Raw genomic sequence first — 19,970 nt, forward strand, 5'->3', positions numbered from 1 at the left:
AAGTATATAACTAGAAACAAAGTTGAATCTTTTTATTACATTCTTTATACATTTACATTCTTTATTCAATTTTCTTTGAAAATATTGTGCCTTAAACCCCAGTGAGCAAGCCAAAAGGCGACAGTGGCAAGGAAAAACTCCCATAGATAGTAAGGTGGAACATCATGGGCAAAATAATGAGATATCATGGACATAGTTGTGGAGAATAATCAGCAGAGTGGTAATGGAAGAAACCTTGGGAGGAACCAGACTCAGCAGGGGCAGGCCATCCTCCTTTGGCTGGCACATATTTCAGCAAGTATACATAGGCCAAATATAGTACATGCTAGCCATTAAACATTGTTAATGTGGAGATTATGTATTAGGGCTGCACGATATATCGCATGAGATTGTCACGCGCATTTCGTCAGTAAAGCCGGTTCCCTGATTACTGCTAAATCTCCATCACCTGCTTTCAAATGGAGCGGCATTTAATAGACAGAACCGTAGATCACTGAAAAGCCACGCAGTATTGCGTTCATATCGCAGATGTATTGCGTTCATATCGCAGATGTATTGCGTTCATATCGCAGATGAATCGCCTTCGATAATGAACGCGATATTGCGTGGCTTTTCAGTGAACTACGGTTCGGTCTATTAAATGCCGCTCCATTTGAAAGCAGGTGATGGTGATTTAGCAGTAATCAGGGAACCGGCTTTACTGACGAAATGCGCATGACAATCTCATGCGATATATCGTGCAGCCCTATTATGTATTCATTTTTTGAAATAACTTCACTGACTGTTGACTGCCTGCATCAGTGTAGAGTTCTTTCAGGACATTTTGTGAATTGAAAGTTGACAAGGTTGTTGTTGATTGTAAAAAGGGGGAAGCAATAAATAAAGAGTTATCACATAATATATATATGTTTTCAGTAACAACTTGGAATATATTAAATGTACAATACCTTTTTAATCAGTTGTACACTTCTTTATAGGAGTTCATGGAGAAGAAACAAATCTGAAAAATGTATTGTTGGTAGGTTAATCAGTGTTCAAAGTAAAGTATCAGTTTAAGATTTGTAGACATTATACAATTAAAGTTACCTTTTTATCAGTTGTGCACTGCTTTATAAAAACAATTCATGGAGAACAATCACATGGATATATAGAGGAAGTTATGGCTTCAGAGCATTTCAGAAATCTGCAGAGATTACATTAATTGAACATGAACTGCTTGAAGGTATAGGGTTTATACAAAACACTTTGAAAGTAATGTAGACAGTGTTAGCTTACCTTTTTGCCAGTAGTAGAGACCTCAGAATATCATCAGTTGTTATCGAGTTGCACAAATCTGAAAAGTGTATTGTCAGTAGGTTAATCAGTGCTTGAAGGAAAGTGTCAGTTTAAATTTTGAAGACATTACAAAATTAAAATGTACCTTTTTATCAGTTGTGTGCAGCTTTATAAAAACAATTCATGGAGAACAATCTCATGGAAAATATGGCTTCAGTTCAGAAATCTGAAAAAAATAAATAAATAGCATTCATTGAACATGGAATGCTTGGTAAAGGTAAAGGATTTAAACAAAGATACATTTTTGGAAGTAATGTAGACACTTACCTTTTTGTCAGTAGTGGAAATTTGTCAGTAGTGGAAAGTGTTTGTGGACCTCAGAATATTATCATTTGTTATCGAGTTGCACAAATCTGAAAAGTGTATCCTTAGTAGATTAATCAGTGCTTGAAGGAAAGTGTCAGTTCAAGTTTTGTAGACATTATACAATTAAATGTACCTTTTTATCAGTTGTGCAGTGCTTTATAAAACCAATTTATGGAGAACAATATCATGGATATACAGAGGAAGTTATAGCTTCAGTGCTTTTCAGAAATCTGCAAAGATAACGTTCACTGAACATGAACTGCTTGATTAAAAAGTGCAGAGTTTACACAAAGACATTTTCTGCAGTTAAACTTACACAGTAATGTCTGTTAACTTACCTTTTTGCCAGTAGTGGAGATTTGTATAGGGGTGTTGTCATCACAATAACAGTAATTTTGATGCAGTGCAAATCTGAAAGTGTACTGTTAGTAGATTATTCAGTTGGTAGGTTAATCAGAACTGAAATAGAAAATTTTCAAGTATTGCAGACATTACACAATTGAACTTACCTTTTTATCAGTTGTGTGCTACTTTATATGAGTTAATGGGACAGGGAATCTTGTGAAGGGTATATGGAGTAAGTTATAACTTCAGTGCCTTTTAGAACTCTGAAAGTATTACATTCATTGAATATGAACTGTTTCATAAGTGAATGGTTTACACAACATTTTGCTACTAATGTAGAGTGTGTTAGCTTACCGTTTGTCAGTGGATATGTATAAGCTTATGCAGTGAATCTGAAAATATATTTTTAGTTGATTAAAATATATTTTTTTTAATGTACACAAGGACAAGCATGTCAACTTACCCTTTTATGTGGGCTTTTCTACTTGTTTCTACATGTTTGTTTTCATGTAGTCGTAGTAACTTCATTGCGTTGTTATGAAACAACTAGAGGAATGCAGGCAGTCTTTGTGGATGCTTCCTATGCTGTTTGGAAGCATCCAGTGTTGTTTGGATGGCTTTGGCTATAGAAGAAATTAGATTGAAAATCTTTCAGCTAAAAATTGAAAACCGGTCTAATAAAAAAAAAAAAAAGAAAAAAAAAAGAAAAAAAAAAAGGGGGAAAGCATAAATTGAATCTAACAAACCTTGGCTGGATGAGCTTTGGAGCTCCAGAAAGAAGAGCAATTATGGGAGATGTAGGATCGTGCACGATGATCATTGAATAGAACTTGGTATGGAATGGCCAGGACTCCGTGGAACTTAGAATCTCGAGATGGGTGTGACATGGTATGGACAAAAAGAGAACAGACAATGTAGTGATACAAACTTCTCAGTTCAGTGTGTTGCATAATTCAGATATAGTACCTTACTTGAGCTTTGTAACACTAGTACACTTTCAGAAATTAAACAGCTGCATTTTCAAAAAAAAAAAAAAAAGAACAGTTTGATAGTCTAATAACGTACCTTTTCTATTTGCAAACTTGTACAGGACTTTGGGGATCTCAATCTCAGAGTGAGTGTAGCACAGTAGGGGCAGAGAAAAGAAAAGAATGCAGTTAAATGGTCTTCAATATGCATCAGAAACATCAATATATTACCTTACTGAAACTAGTACTGCTTCATGATAACTATAATAGGTTGAAACAATTTCAATTGTAACATGCTCTGCATCTTTAATGTAGACATGGTCTATTAACGTACCTTTTTCAGTTGTAGGATATTGCACATGTTGACTGTATCCATGGAGTTCCATTAACGTCGCAATTGAAGATGATGTTAAGATGTCCTCATTGAAGTCTCCCATAATTACCTTCTTTCCTGGATGTTTTTCCAGCTCAGCAATGACATGTAACATATTTTGTCGAAACATGTCAATTTGATATGAATTAGGCCTGTACAGCAGAGCAACATTCAAACTGATATGTGGAACTGAGAAGTATAGACATTACAAATTGCAAGGTTCTGGAATGACGACTTGAGAAAGCAGGTTCTCACAAGAGTAAAGTGCAACTCCACCTCCTCGCTGTTGTTTTAAATGAGTGAAAAGTGGAGTGCTGTTGTCATAGCACCTAGCTCTTGGATTATGCTTGAAGATAAATCCCGGTATCTGCACTTCGTCTTCAACTTTTAGCCACGTTTCAGTTAAACAAATACAATCTGCATTCATAAGTTGTCTGTGAGCTTGAATATCTTGAACATGAGCTTGAAGACTTTGTACATTATGAAGAGCAATTGTAAATATACCAGGTGTCTTTGTGAAACTGTAATTTTCCAAAGGAAATTTTGGCATACATTTCATTGCCAACTCAATTTTATCATTACAGTATATGGCAGACTCCTTGAAGTTTTGAATTATTAGTCCATTGAGAGTTCTCACACGACTCAATGCAACATATGCTTGTCCTGAAGTAAAGATCTTCTCAAGCGATACGACAGCTTTATCTACTGTGAGTCCTTGCACTTTGTGAACATTACATGCCCATGCCAATCTAAGTGGAAATTGACGTCTTAAACCACCGTCATTTGTGACTTGATCTTCTTGCACTTCAATAACTGTAGAATTTTGGGAAAATGTGTGTCGTTGTTTGGATCTCTGAATTTTACCCACATTTGGATCATCAAATTCCACATGAATAGCTGATGGAAAATCATCATCCTCATCTGGCTGTTTTTGACTTCTGCTGATGTGGACAACTGTACCAAAGGCTCCATTGACAAGTCCATCAGAAACATCAATGTTTTTCTTTAACATAACTCTTGCTCCAACACCCAAGGAAACACATTTATCCAAACAGGAGTTGAAAACTCTTGTATGAAATCCAGCTTTTTCTTCAATCCTTCCAGTTTTTGGATTTCTCACAAAATCTTGAGCTTGAATACTGATTGCGTCAGGACAAACCTCATTTAGTCTCTGAATATTGTATTTATCAACCTCTTCATTTGTAGGAAATATATGAACATCACTGCATTCTTCTCCTGTTTCACGTTGCTTCAACATGTTGATGTCACTTGAGCTTAGAGGTTCATTTTTTTTACGAACTCTCAGACGATTTAAGGTTTCAGCAAAAGATACATCTTGTTGTCTAACAACTTGAGTTAATTCAGCAATTTCAAAGTTATTGTCCCAAAGGTTCACTCCTTTTGTATCAGCATAGAGTGGAGTTCCCTTAACAGGTGGCAGCTGATAAAAATCTCCAACAGCTATGAGACTTACTTTACCAAAGAGGGAGTAGTCACCAGTTTGTTTGATTTGTCTCAATCTCCCATGAACATATGACAAAAAGTGATGGTCAACCATGGATACTTCATCCATAATCAAAATCTGCAAACATCCCATTTTGGATCGAAGAGAATTGATTTTGTCATCACTTAGCGGTTGGTACGGCAGTTTGACATTAGCACCAATTGAAAAAGTGTTGTGGATGGTGGCAGCGCCAATGTTGAATGCTGCTACTCCAGTTGATGCACATAAAAAAAAAAAAATTACACTCCTATCATCAAGCTTTTCAGACAGCTTGGATAAGAGCCTAGAAGATTCATAGTAGATTGCTTTGATTAAATGGCTTTTTCCTGTGCCTGCTCCACCAGTAACAAACAAGCGAAATGGTTCAGGGTTTTCTCCAAGCAGTTTTTGTAGACACCATTTGCGAACTTTGTAAAATATTGCAGATTGTTTAGTGTTTAATGATCTTAGTAAACACAATGCTTCATCTCTAGACATTGTAGCATTGCTGGTCTCAATTGTGAATGCTGTTCGAGGGTTTGCTACAAGATCTGGAATAAGCGTGTCAGACTCATCTTCATCAGGAAGGATGTTATTCTTCATTAGTTCGATACATTCATGACGCTGTTTCAGGACACAATGCGGCCCAAGCATCTTCCAAATCAACACCCTGTTCCAAGAGCTGTTGAGCTCTGTCTATTTTGTCACTTTCCTTTTCAAACATTGCTCGATTAGAATCAACAATGCATTTTACTTTTGTCACATTACTACCACATTTCACAGCACCATTGTTGTAGAAATCTTCATAAGTGTGGAAATTCTCAGGCTTCAGCTGACAATCTTCGTAATGTGGTAAAAAAAGTTGTAACATTGAATGATGGTACTTCTCTGGATCTTTTGACGATGAAAATCTTGGATACCTTACCACTGCAGGATCGGTTCGAGTTCTTCGTATCATATAACCACAGTTGTTGTTAAGCTTGTTCACTTTTTCTTTGGAGGATTTGTTTTGTGAAGTAAGCTCAGATTTTGACAATATCCTGTATTCTGAACAAAAGCTGGCGAGACACAGAATCTCAAACTGTTGCGTTTTTGGTCTATTCTTGTACCGATCAACCAGACTATTCATCCAAAAACAACTCTCTTCACCAGACTGGTCATCTTTGTTTTGGAGAACACGTAAAGGCAAACTCATCTTTACAGGGTCCATTCCAATTGGAATAAACTGGATTTTGCGAGAGCATACTTTCAAGTGCATATCCGTTAGTCGATACACTGCCTCTTGTGCAGAAATTTCTCTGTTGTGTAGATATACACTTCCCAACATTTTTAATGCTGATCTTGCTTCAAGATTTCCATTCATACCTTCATTTTGTGCACGTTGCAACAACAATCCCATTTCTTGTTCCGCTTTTGTGATGTAACTAATAATATAAACCACTACTGAGTAAGCATCTGTGACATACTGGATATCCATGTTGCCCTGCCATGCACGCAATAAATGTTTGTTATATTGGTTTACCCAAACATCTTTTGGATTTCGTTTCAAGACGATACTTTTCTTCTTGGAACATTTCTTGTATGCTTATTCAAACACAGCTTGATTAATTCCAATGGATTGAAAAAATGCATCTGTTGAATCAAAATTGACTTCAGAATCCGTCAACGCAGTTTTGATTTTCTTCAAAATTGCACTTGCAGTCTCATTTCCATCATTGCCTTTCAAATCATCTCGAATAGCCCTTGTTACAAAGGTACGGCTAGATGGTGGTCGTGGAAAATTAAACCTACAAACTGTTTTTTTCTTCCTGCAGGTCTTAGAATGTCTGCTGCTGTGCTTCTGAACACTGTTTACAGTCTCATACAGTTCAGTGTCATCTTCACTTGGTGTCTCACAAGTGATGTATTAATCTATGAAAGCAGCAACCAAAGAATCATTGTCTTCATTTAACTTTGGAGCATTTTCAATCCAAAACAGACAATGAACATGAGGAGAGCCACGCTGTTGAAATTCTACACAATAAAAGTAGTATTTTATCTTTCCAATAGGTTGAGCGGGCGACATAATGACATCTTTCAAAAAACAATGCCATCTATAATCAAACATCCTTGCTGCAGTGACTGGATTTCATCTAATCAGTCCATATTTCTCAGACCAGTCAAGCTCATCAACATTGAAATTTTTCCCTTCTTGCTTCAGGATGGTGTTGATCATTTCAGGCCATCGGAGATCTGCAGAGCTAAAGGATGCAAAGAAAGTCGGAATACCTAGTTGTCTTATGAGTGCAAAAAGGTCTTTTTGAGTGGTTTGCCAATAGGGGGGCGTTCCACGGACTGGTCTCAAAAACTTGTATCCTTCATCATAATTCAACATTTTAGCCAATGACTCTGGGTTTGTGAGCATGTCGGATGTTACTTCTTTTAACAACCTCTTGTCTGACCCTTTTCGCAAAGCAATGGAAACATTAGATACAATTTGATCCAACTCCGACATATATTGTGCATAGAAGTCTGTGCTCCTTGCAAAACGTCCATCTGCGTTGAGGATCCGTGCATTGAGGTAACGTGACAGTGTAATTTTTTCCTCCCTCTCATCGTGGAATGTTGGACCACCAGTTGGGAAGAGAACAGGGAAACATTTTGCTTCATTGCTTTTATCAGATAGTAATTTAACTGGACTGTTACCTTCAGCTGGTGCCACATTAAACACATCTTCAAAATGCTGATCAATTATTTCTGAACCAAGATACACAGGTTGTAAACATGAGTCTGACAAAAGACCACTTTGCTCTTTGATGTAAGTCAAGTCTTCCTCTTGCTGTTCTTCAGGGTCATTTTCCTCTTTACTCTTTTCAACTACATCTTGTTCTTCCATTTCATCAGCAACATTCTCTTCCAGTTCATTCAAAGAGTTGATCCACTGTTCATTAATCACCACATCTTTGTACCACTTATTGCATCTGATCAAACATTTCAGAGCATTTCTAACATGATCAGTGTGTACATACTTGTACTCATAATGCCCTTTGTAGGTTAACTTGCTCTTCAGTTTGATCCGGATCATATTGTCATCACATTCATTCCGTGGAAGAATATTAGACACATCTGCTGTATTTACAGGAACACATACTACAGGTCCATGGCAGCCATTTTGTTTTCCACGTGGAAGACAGAGTAACTTCATAAAAGCAATGTTGCGTGCAACAAGATGTTGTTCCAAGGAGTTAAGACACTTCAGTTGATTTGGAATGTCCACCACATGCATATTGTTGGCAACACTCTCTTCAGGCAACTTTCCACAAAGGACTTTTCGATGACACATTTTCGATCCACAATTTGCAATCTGGAGAACAACAAGAAGAATTAGCACATTTTCCACCACAAACATGCACATACCTCAGTGTGATGCATCTTCTCACCAAAGCAGCAATGGGTTCTCCTTTGTCTTCATAGCATTTTGTTCTGCATGGTCTAACCTGCTTTCTGAAAAGTAAACGGTGACAAACACAGCAAACAAACACTGGACCTCTACTCACTTCTTTACGAAATCTGGCAATAGTAACATCAATGTCTTTCTGTTCTTTCTTTCTTGCATACATTTCAGAACCCTTTTGTATTTTACTTAAACGAAAGTCCTAATTTTCATGGTATTTCTTCTTAGAATACTCACTTCTTTGCTTTAAAGGCTGGGTCATGAAGATATTTCATCTTGGTATACTCACACAGTCTCTTTTTAAAGGCCAGGTTTTGAAGATATTTCTTCTTCGAATATTCCCATACACTTCCCTGAAATGAGACATTATTTTTATATTTCATTTGAGAATACTGGCAAACACGTTTCTGAAATTCAATGTTGCTTGAATACTTATTCTTAGAACTTTCACATTTGGACACCTTAACCTCACCACTTCTGTGATATTTTTCATAAAGCTTCTTAAGTTTTTTCCCCCTGTAATCAGTATCAATGCCGTATTTTGATTTAAAGTACTTCAGTTTTTTCTGTCTGTACTCACTGTCATTGAAGTATCTGTCCCGGTCACTCTTAGTTGTGGAAGATTCTGCAGCATCACATACCTTCCTTTTACGCAGACATGGCTTTCTCACCTCATTTAAAGTGACATTCCCACATGTTCCTGCGCAAACGTCTTGATCTCTGTGCTTAACACACGTCACAACTTCATAATGATTACCATTACAGTGTTTCAGATATATTACTTTATTTGTAATTACCTCTTCAGTAGGTTTGTGTGCATTCCATCGGTCATCATTAAAAGTCATTATGGTTGTATTAAACAGATTAGAAGCAGCAAAGATATCAATTTCAGTTGCCCATGACCCAGAATAAAAGATTCTCGATTGTGTCAAGTAGTCCTCTACTGAAGTATACTCACTTCTCACATACCTCTGAAATATTGAAGTGTTCATTTTCAGGTGTTTGACCACTGCACGGCGAATCTTCAAATGCTTGTCTTCACTTCCACATATTGCATATGCCAGTGATCTGAAAAAGCAGTTGCCATCTGGTTTGATACTCTTTGTCTGACATGGACCTGCAATGGGACCAAAGTGTGTTATGCCATCGCAGTCACTGTTACCATCATTTGTCAGAAGCACAAGTTCACATAAAGCTTGCTGATCTTTATGGGTTAAAGGAGAAAAATATACTTCTGGAATAGAAACGTCAATAATTATGTCGTCTGCTACAACATTTTCAACCCATTTCTCAGTGACCTGTCCATCCTGCTTTTCTCTTCTCCCCATTTTTCCTTTACTAGGCAACACATTACACACTGGCTGTGGCATCGAAAAGTCTGTGCTTGCACTTGCAGCTTCAGGTACTTCAAATTCAGATGACCTTACCTCAGTTGTCACAGATTTACAAACCTTATGTGTGCTTTTTAAGACTTCGCTGTAAAGTGCTTTACCAGAAGAGCATGGAAAACTGCTGCCATCTGCTTCCAGCAAGTGTGAATCTTCATCACCTGCATGAACCAAAACTCCATCCTGCTTTTTTCTTCTCCCCATTTTTCCTTTACTTGACGACACATTACACACTGGCTGTGGCATTGGAAGGTTAGTGCTTGCATTTGCAGCTTCAGGTACTTCAAATTCTGATGACCTCACCAGAGTCGTTACAGAGTCACATACCTTGTGAGTGCCTTTAAGGACTTCACTGTAAAGCGCTTTACCAGAAGAGCATGGAAAAATGCTGCGGTCTGCCTCCAGGAAGTGAGAAACTTCAGCATCTGTATGAACCAAAACTCCAGTTATCTCAAATCGTGGCCCATGTACCCAAAATAACTGTGCAATCTCATTAATGTAGTTGTACAAAGATTCTATGGTGCTGTGATAAGCAACACAACTTGTCTCTGTTTTGTTAGCATGAGAATCAACAAAGGCATACCATGAGCCCTCCTTAATAACTGCACGTGTTGGCACAAATAGTTAAAAGGAAAGCATCGGCACTCAGTAGAGCTTGCTGAAGAGCTACATCAAGTGGCATGGCCACATTGATTAAGGTTTCATCATAGTCATCAACATTAACAAATCCAGTGAGAGACTCTGCATACTCTATGGAAAATACAGTATTACCCAGCACATGTCTCGTTGGTAATTCATGGACTGCAATGTAATGCCTACCCATGACTTCCTGGTCATTTATGTTACCCTGGTTTCTCAGAGACTTATAAAGGTTTGTTCCTGCCACCAAAACACTATCAAGATCTTGTGTTGTCCAGGTCAGCACATTCTTCATCTTGCTTGTCAACACTGCAGTCAGACTGATGGCACCACACTGTCTGTTGCGGAAATCTCCAAAGCGGACATCACCTTGATGGAATGAACCTTTTAGCACTGGTTTCTGTGGATATTCAACACATGTAGGAAAAGTATTCAAAGCATTTTCATGTACATTTCTAGAAATTTCACAGTTTGGTTCAGAGTTCATATATATGTTCATTGGGTTTGGATGGGTTATTGATTGGGTTATTGATTTGGTATTCGATTGGTTTTTCACAGTTTTCCACAGCTTGCCTGCATCAGGCAAGCCTACCATTTTTTTACGAGGAAGCGGCGAAACCTCGGCTTCACTTGTTTTAAGAGGGAGCGGTGCAGCCTCTACCCGTTTTAATGCAGGACGGAGTGGAACCTGCTTGGGTTTTGCACAATGGCACTTGCCAGCAATTCCTGACAAGTCTACCTTAGTTTTACGAGGAAGTGGCGATACCTCGGCTCTACTTATTTTAAGAGGGAGCTGTGCAGCCTCTGCTTGATTTCTTTTAAGAGGAAGCGGTGCAGCCTCTGCTTGACTTGTTTTAAGAGGAAGCGTGCAGCCTCTGTCACACGTCGTTCTGCATATAGCCTCTTGGCTATTGCAGACCTCTTCTTTGGCCGTGGCATCTGTAAAAAACAAACCAAAAAAATTACATATAAATATGAGATAAGACAACACAAGTGGGTAATGCTTGCCATTCAAACACTACAAATATATATATATTTTTTTTTAATAAAAGTCTGACATCAAGAAATAACTGAATTATAGGACTGTCAACCTCAATTTTTACATTAATTTACTACTTTTTAATAATACATAAAAATTACTTGCCTCAATGTGCAGTCTTTTAACCAATGCACCAGCACACATGAAACAGAAGTCTTGTTAGCCATGCATGGTAAAACTTTTTAATAAGAAAAACCTTAAATTTCTCACTTACCTCAACTTGCAGTCTTTTACCAATACACCACACCACAAAGAAATAAAGCATAGTTAGATATGCACTAACTTTTCATTTAGTATAATATATATATATATACTTTCTGAAGCCTAAATTTCAGTACTTCACCAGCAGCAATGTAAACAAATACTTACGTAATTGACAAGACAAAGGTGTTGAAAATTAACTTATGAGACTGCAAGTATGTGGTCTGTATACCCTCAGCTTTAGTAAAAGTAAAATTTTAACTTGCCTCAACTTGAACTCTTCCAAATCCACCATCACATGGAGAAATAATTCAAAAAAAAGTTAGTCAGGTATGCATTACCATTTCCATTTTCATATAACTGAACAGTACCATTTTATATATGGGTCAAAGACATTCAGATGGCCACATTAATAGAAATATACAAAAGTGATTTTATATACATATAAAGCACAGTAAATGCAAGTAAAACATCTACTTTAATATTTAAAATATGTTCTGGAAGAATAAAATGTACAAACTGAAACATCTATTTTAACCTTTATGTATTAAGTAATTAGCATTTGGGGGTTAATGTAATTAGTCTTTAATATGGCATAAATCTTTTTGTTGTTGTTGTTCTAAACATCCCTGAAAATATTGTTACATTGAATGACATTTTAGTGGGTGCCTTATGTAAATCGTGGTAAACATGTATGATTTAATTTTTGCTAAGAAACAAACTCATTAAACATGACCAATTCAGATGCATTTAAAACAACAACAACTCAAAATAGTAGTACACTTATTGTTTTGATGCTTGAAAGCCCTTATTCATATTTGACTCATATACAATGTTCATACTAGTCAGCCTTATATTTAAAAAAAAAAAAAAAATCCAGAGTTCTAATGGTAACCCTTTAACCCAATAAAGTTTAATTTGTTAATTAAATTAGTTAATATGAACTAACAATGAACAATAGCTCTACAGCTTTTTTTAAACTTAGCTAATGTTAATCTCAACATGCATTAAATATTTTTCAAAACGTAAAACTGTAAAGAAGCACAATAAACATCAACATTATCTAACATTACATAAACATTATCAATTAATGTTAATCTAAACCTTGTGAACAGTTCCTGTCACAACATACAATCAATTTGAATCAATCATTGAAAAAAAAAAAGTGATTTACCAACAAGATTAACAAATGCTAAACTACATGGATTTACTATACACATTTAGTTATCAAAAAAATAGCAGAATTGGTACAAAGTATACATGAGCATAACGAAACTTTCAATTAGTTTAAAACACAAACATTTCAAAGCAGCCATTGTCACTAAATGTTCATTGCAAACAATGCTCAAAATGTAGATGTTTTAAACTCTTTTGTAATACAACTGCTTTATTTTGAAGCACTGTTTTATATATTAAATGATTTTAAGAAAAACAAATAAATAAAGTGAATTTAAAAACAAGTTCTGACACAATCTTACCTGCTGTAGGAAGACAAAAGTAACACAATACCCTTTCCTCTCCCTTAGTTCCTGCTAATTGAGATCAGGTGCTGATTGATTATTATTAATTGGCAAGCATATGAACTAATCCTTGTGTGTGAACATTCTCACCTTTGATCTGAGGTCTTGTAAGTGGTGTAGTGTGGTGAAAAACAAACCCTGGACTTTTCAGGTCATGGGTTAGAATCCAGTGTGGCACATCCTAGGTACAAAAAAAAAAAAAAAAAAAAAAAGTAGTGACAAGGTTGCAGTTATCTGTTAGTAGAAGGGGGGAAAGCAGTAAAATGAAATTATCAAATCACAAAATTAGAAAATGTTTTCAGTAACAACTTAGAATACATTTAATGTACATTACCTTAATCAGTCTTACATTTCTTTATAAGAGTTTGTGGAGCAATCTCATGATGGGTATATGGAGGAAGTAATGACTTCATTGCATTTCAAGAATCTGTAAATATTGCATTCATCAAACAAAGTGCTTGATAAGTCAGGGCTTTAAGAGCATCGCATTGAAAGCCATTGAATGAGCCTATTACAGAGCCACTTGTTGTACTTTGTTTAATCTTATCTGTTTGTTACCATTCACCTTTATTGAGTTATTGTTAGATGTATCCTTATCTGTTTTGTGTTTAATTTGATTAAAATAATTCAAATTTGAAATATTTATTACAAGAATGGTTTATAGATTTCAGACTATATGCAGACATTGAGTACTATAATCATCTACACCATTGACATTTTTTCCTTTTTATTTTTATGGACATAATATAATGCCATATGTTTTTGAAACAAAAAGCATGTTGAATTGTACAAAAAATGTGCATTGCATTAACCATGCTTGTATTTTTGGGGCTTGCATTTTAATGGGCTGAAATTAAACATGGTTATATATTTAAGCTGTTTCAGAGAAACCTCACAGCTGAACATGACGCAGCTTTTCTTACTTTTTAACTGTATATGAAGAAATGTATTCAAGACTACATTAAATTATATTTAATATTTGGTGTATAATTTTATATATGGATTATAGGTCATTACATTTAATGCTACATATTAGTTGTGTAAGGATGAAATGTATCTTAACATAAGGCCATACAGTGATTTTTGCATACAATTGGTTATATGTGTCTTATATTTCTTTGTTCATTTAGAATATATTTAATTACAAAATTAATGAATCATTTGTCTTTAAAATCATTCAAATTTCTGCATACATGCCTTGCGTGAATGAGACCCATGGTTTTTTTATTACTGCTTTAGCAAATGCTAATATATTAAACCTTAATATAAAGTGTTGCAATCAACCTGAAGCAGAAGTTTTAAATGCACAGACAAGTTGACAAATACTAACCTAGATGGAATTACTTCATCATTTTAAGTAAAAAAAGTGACAAATCAAAACCTATTAATACTATGATACAAATCAAGTCAGTGCATAGAGAAAAAGTTTTTTTTTTTTCATTACCTCTAAAAAGTTGTTTAAACATCCTAATTGATTAAGCAATGATTTAGCATTATGCAGAGTCCTATCTGTGAAACTGAGCACTGTATAGTGTCAGACAAGAGGATAAAAAATGGACACTGATAGTCAAAGCTTTGAAATAAACCGAGAAGTTAACATTCCTTATAGAGCTTTACTTTAATGTACTCTAGGATTTTTATAAAGTATACAATTTTATAATATTAAAATTCCCTATATTTTAACACGTCTTCACATTTTTTTTAACGATACAAGGAAATGTGACGACAACAGCAACAAGAACACTGGAATAATTACCAGTATAAGATTTAAAATGTGTTGTGATCAAGGTTATAGAGAAATAAGGGACATAAAAGCAGAAAGCAGATCTCTTTAATGAAACAAAAAAGTAGCTTGAGCAAGACTCAAATATTCAATAATCATTTTAGAAAAAAAAAAAAAATAATAAAAAAATTATATGTTTATACACATACACAGAATATTACACTCTTGCCTTTACATAAGATACACTCCAGCACTTCAACTAAACACCCTGAAACATGATATAGATATACATACTTCGATTAAACACAGACGTGCATACAGCACATGTAGTTTTACAATAAATGAACATGCATACACCACCTCTCAGCAGACAGCCAAGTCTTTTCAGTGAATTTTTGGAATTTTGTGCGTGGCATGGTAGGTGGAGAGGTGGATGTGGGTGGTATGGAAGGTTTAGATGTGTATGGCATGGTAGGTGGAGAGGTGGATGTGGGTGGTATGGAAGGTTGAGATGTGTATGGCATGGTGGAGGGATGGATGAGGATGCAGAAGCATCAGAAAAGTCTAACATAAATTGGTCCAAGTCAAGGTCAGTAGGGAACAGTGTGGCAGGTGGTGATGGTGTAAGTTTGTGTGCGACTCTGCCATTGTGTATAGTCATGTTGACTGGTGGTAGTGCTAAAAGTAAATCATTTGTAGTGTCTCCAGTGTCTCCGGAGCCCGCTCCAGTGTCTCCGGAGCCCGCTCCCGTCTCTCCGGAGCCCGCTCCCGTCTCTCCAGAGCCCGCTCCCCCTACGGGGATTCTAATTGTGTATGAGGGAATGGATTACAAACCTCTGCCAGCCTCACACAAGCCGCCCAGTGATGCGGCCTGGCTGATAGACTTCTCCGCCGAGCCAAGTTCTCCAATCTCCGCCGAGCCAAGTTCTCCAGTCTCAGCCGCCGAGCCAGCATCTCCAGTCTCAGCCGCCGAGCCAGCATCTCCAGTCTCAGCCGCCGAGCCAGCATCTCCAGTCTCAGCTCCAGCCGCCGCCGAGCCCTCGGCTCCATGCTCCACCGCCCTAAAGCCCACTCCTGCCCACAGAAACTATCCCTTCCTCAGACTTTTAAAGACTTTCCTTAAATTCCCCATGTATTTTTTTGGGGGGGGGCCTAGTACCCGTTCCGGTACCTGTGGGTGGGGAACTCCTGGGCGGGGTTTCGGAAGCGCCAGAGCCCACCAGGGCTCCTGACCCTCCATGGCAGCCCGCTGCACCTGACCCTCCATGGCAGCCCGCTGCACCTGACCCTCCATGGCTGCCCACGGCTCCAGACCCGCCATGGCTGCCCACGGCTCCAGACCCGCCATGGCTGCCCACGGCTCCAGACCCGCCATGGTTCATGGATCCACCCTGGAGACCTCCGTTCCTGTCCGCTCCTCTCCCTGCACCTGCATGAGGTCTCCAGGGCGCCCGGGAGTGAGTACTGTTACAGATCCCTTGTTTCCCTGGACTCCACTTCCCATGATCCTCCTGTTTCTACACCTGCACTCACTTCCCTCGTCAGCTCCTCATCACCACTCATCACCTGCACCTGGACTCCATTGTCTTCACTCCCTTTATATGGCACTCACTCCCTTCACTCCTTGTCCGTTCTGAATGTTGTTTAATGTGTATGTTAGCGTTCCTTGCCCTTGTTTGATTAAAGTGTTATATTATTGTGGAAATCCGCATCTGCCTCATCTCTTGACCAGCTACACGTAACAATAATAAGCTTAAATGCTATTGAAATGTTCAAATATTCTAACTGTAATAAAAAGTATATATTTTTTTAAAGTAATTGTAAAGTAATACACTTAAATTGTAGTAAATATATTTAACGTGGAACCAATTTAATATTTTAAAATATATTGCAAATAACTTTACATTTTTTTTTTTAAATGACTTAAATACATTCTATTATTTTCACCTGGTTAATTCTACAATTAAATCTCTCTCTCTCTCTCTCTCTCTCTCTCTCTCTCACACTGGCTGCGTCCAAAACCGCCTACTCAATGAGTAGGTACTTAATTTCAATAAGTACTTACTTAACGAGCGCTAAAAGAGTAGGTACTTAACAGCCAAATCTCGTTGAGTATGAATGAGATCCGAGAATAATCCGCCATGTTGACGTTATCGCAAGCGCAACAACTGAAAAGATATGAGTGACTAATGTGATTTATTTTTTGTTACAAAAACCCAAATTCGCGTGAATATATTGTTAATTTCTTTATTTTATATGCAAAAATGTCCATCCACAAGCAAAGGTGGCATAAATCTCATTTGTTTTCCTCTTTTTCTTGTTGAATTAGCTTAGTTTCATCCCTCAGGCTTATAAATTAAAAATAAATAACTTTTATGCATTATAATGTATTCAAAATATTTAATCTTGTCATCATGCTTTATGTCTGTGTAGCCTATATAATCGCAAACTATGATGTATACAAACCCATATTTGTTTTGTTTTTTTGTCATTATTATTGTTCATTGTTAAAGATACACTATGGTATTTTCCATGATCTTGTATGTAAATTGTAGATCCTGCAATAAAAATAAAGATATGAGCAACAGGTGCACCAACACCTCACAGCACCAGTAACTGAACCCTACCTAGTGCGGTTTTCCTCAGTGTTAGCAATGTCTGAAGCCAAAGAAGACATCAGGCAGCTGCTCGAAGATCTCGCCTTTGGAGAAGACTGATTTTATACTCAAAGTAGTAAAAAGTACTTAAAATTAAGATTACACCAGAATGAACTGCTTTTCTAACACACCCCAACACTTACATACAATAATGATGATAAATGCTGACCAAAACTTAATTATATTACTTTTCATTTTACTTCTTTAATAAAACAAGCAAAATGTAATGTTTAGTTATATGACAGCTGTGCATGAACACACACTAGACAAATACAGCTGATGTGAATACATCTCCATTTACAGTCAATTCGTGCATTAATTCATTGCTTATTAAAATATATACATTTACTGATAATAGCATAATTAATAAGTAAAGAATTAATAAAAGTAATAATGACAAATAAATGCATATAAAAGTCAACAACACATGAAGCAAAGCTTTATTCAAATGTATTGATCTAACAATCAGGTATTTACAGTCCTGTTGTTATCTCAACACAGCTGTGCCCATTCTGTAGCTTTATTCTGATCAAGCAGCTGATGAACACCTTCATAATCATGTTCCTCACTGCTGAAGATGATGATGATGATGATGATAATGATGATGATGATGATGATGGACCCCTGAACCCCTCAACCTTGCAGCAGTAGTGGGAGAAGATGTGCAGGACAATCTGGCTGCTGCAAACATTCATGTGCTCTCCATCAGCAGATTAGAACATTTTACAATTAATTCATGTCAGCATTCTGTTTCTTGCATATTTCATTTCATATTTTTCAATTGCTAATTCTTGTCATGGCTTCATTAGTTTTGTGGTGTGGTGGTCTAAACCACTGAGCTGGTCAGCAGAAGGTTGCTGGTTCGATCTCTGCAGCGTCTCCTCCAGTGTGTCCTTGATCGAGTCACTTGGAAGGAGGAGTGATGGAGGATCTCATCCATGGCACTGAACCATTTCCAGGATCTGCTGTGTCTCTCCATCCTCACTGCTCACACCAGTCTGAGGACATTCACATCCTACAATAATGCACAAATATAATACAAAAGCAGTCATTTTAACAGCACAGTGTCATTTCATTTCTGTATTAGAAATAACAAAATGATCTTACTTTATATTTTGTTACTTACTTTATATATATTTTTATTTTGTTTCAGGTTTTCCTCTTTTTTTTCTAACAAATACTGTCGTCAGCTTTTCTTTCAGGTCCTGCTCCACCAAAGCTCTGAAGCAAATGCACAGACATCAAGAATCAGAAAAGTGCTGTAATAAGTCTGTTTAAATTCCAATAATTAAAATAAACTAGACTTTAGATTTAAATAGACTTTGTATTCATTTCTGTAGTATCCTCACTCAAAGCCTTTGATGGCATCATTCCCCAGACATCAGACAAGATTCAAGTTTCCTCTGAGATTTATGTGCTCAAATCTACATTCACATGTTGATGATGTGTTAACTCACTTCTTATCCAATACAAATGTTCCTTAATTTATTAACAATACTAATGGACAAATAAAATAGATTAAACTTATGTGTAGTTACTGTAGATTTGTTTATTTACATTATTTTCATTCATGTAATGTAAACAGTGTTGACAACAGTGAATAATAGCACACACACATCACTCATAATACATAATCCAGCACTCATAAGTCATAATACTTAAAGAAGATGTTCCTGTCAGATGTTAAATAGACATTTAGTAAGCATCTTTAAGATGTATATGGTTTAGAATATGTAAATCCACTTTGGAGAATTAAGGTGTGTTTATCCCGTTATCTATACATAATAAATCGTGTTTTTACTGCAAAATCACAACAATAGTGTCTAGCATCTTTACACATTCAGCAGTTTACTCTACAGTAGTTCAGCAAATGTGTTTTTGGTTTTCAATACTCACATTTGACAGCATCCGCGTCGCTTTTCTCCTCCGTGTTCGATTATGATGTATCCTCTCCCGTGGCCTGCTGGGATAGAAAAGTATCCAGCAAGGAATACTTCAGAATCTGGGCGGAAGCAGTAGGCCATCCGGGAACTCCTCGACTACTATTTTATGATTACTGAGGTTTCTGACATACTTAATTGCTCGCCTATTGCTTTCCCCTATTATATATTAGGTAAGTAGGCGGTTTCGGACGCACTTTAAGTAGGCGCACGTCCGAATCTCGCGAGAATTAGTACGTCACGCAGGTAATTTTCGCCTACTCTTTTTGCTTCAGACATACTTATTCGCTCGCCTACTTTAATTAAAGCAGGTGAAACAAATTAAATATCATATAAATAGTACACATAAACGCAACTAGATACCATGTCATAGTTTTGTGGTACTTTTGAAAAACTGAAGAAGAAAGGTAATTTGCATTGTTATAATATTCAGGTACTTGCTTTTTTTGTCATAAAATGCAAAAAAAAAAAAAAAAATATTCAAACCTAGCTTTCAATTAATTTAGTAAAAGTATTTCTAAACAATAACTTGATGTTGTTTAACCTTAAGCATGTCTTGACTAAGAAAGGTCATGCGTTTTTTTTTTGACGCGAGTATTGTTTTTATTAAATATCCACCT

At 36.6% G+C, this 19,970-nt stretch overlaps 1 protein-coding gene across 3 annotated transcripts; it reads right to left on the reverse strand.

The window, feature by feature from the left end:
• Positions 1-718: 718 nt before the first annotated feature.
• Positions 719-12,471, reverse strand: LOC125251504 (ATP-dependent DNA helicase PIF1-like). Of its 3 annotated transcripts, none has more exons than XM_048164531.1 (13): positions 3,052-12,471; positions 2,733-2,854; positions 2,450-2,609; positions 2,341-2,378; positions 2,151-2,249; positions 1,980-2,063; positions 1,775-1,871; positions 1,603-1,688; positions 1,421-1,501; positions 1,276-1,333; positions 1,087-1,183; positions 948-1,000; positions 719-810 (listed from the first exon to the last, which is right to left on the reverse strand). In XM_048164531.1, the coding sequence occupies exon 1, from the start codon at positions 5,462-5,464 to the stop codon at positions 3,533-3,535; it is 1,932 nt and encodes a 643-aa protein (XP_048020488.1). In that variant the 5' UTR covers positions 5,465-12,471; the 3' UTR covers positions 719-810; positions 948-1,000; positions 1,087-1,183; positions 1,276-1,333; positions 1,421-1,501; positions 1,603-1,688; positions 1,775-1,871; positions 1,980-2,063; positions 2,151-2,249; positions 2,341-2,378; positions 2,450-2,609; positions 2,733-2,854; positions 3,052-3,532. All 3 variants share the same exon structure in this region, with proteins under 3 accessions (XP_048020488.1, XP_048020489.1, XP_048020490.1).
• Between the last annotated feature and the right edge of the window lie 7,499 nt (positions 12,472-19,970).

This window comes from Megalobrama amblycephala, linkage group LG17 (genome assembly GCF_018812025.1).
Source record: "Megalobrama amblycephala isolate DHTTF-2021 linkage group LG17, ASM1881202v1, whole genome shotgun sequence".
Taxonomy (NCBI): Eukaryota; Metazoa; Chordata; class Actinopteri; order Cypriniformes; family Xenocyprididae; genus Megalobrama; species Megalobrama amblycephala.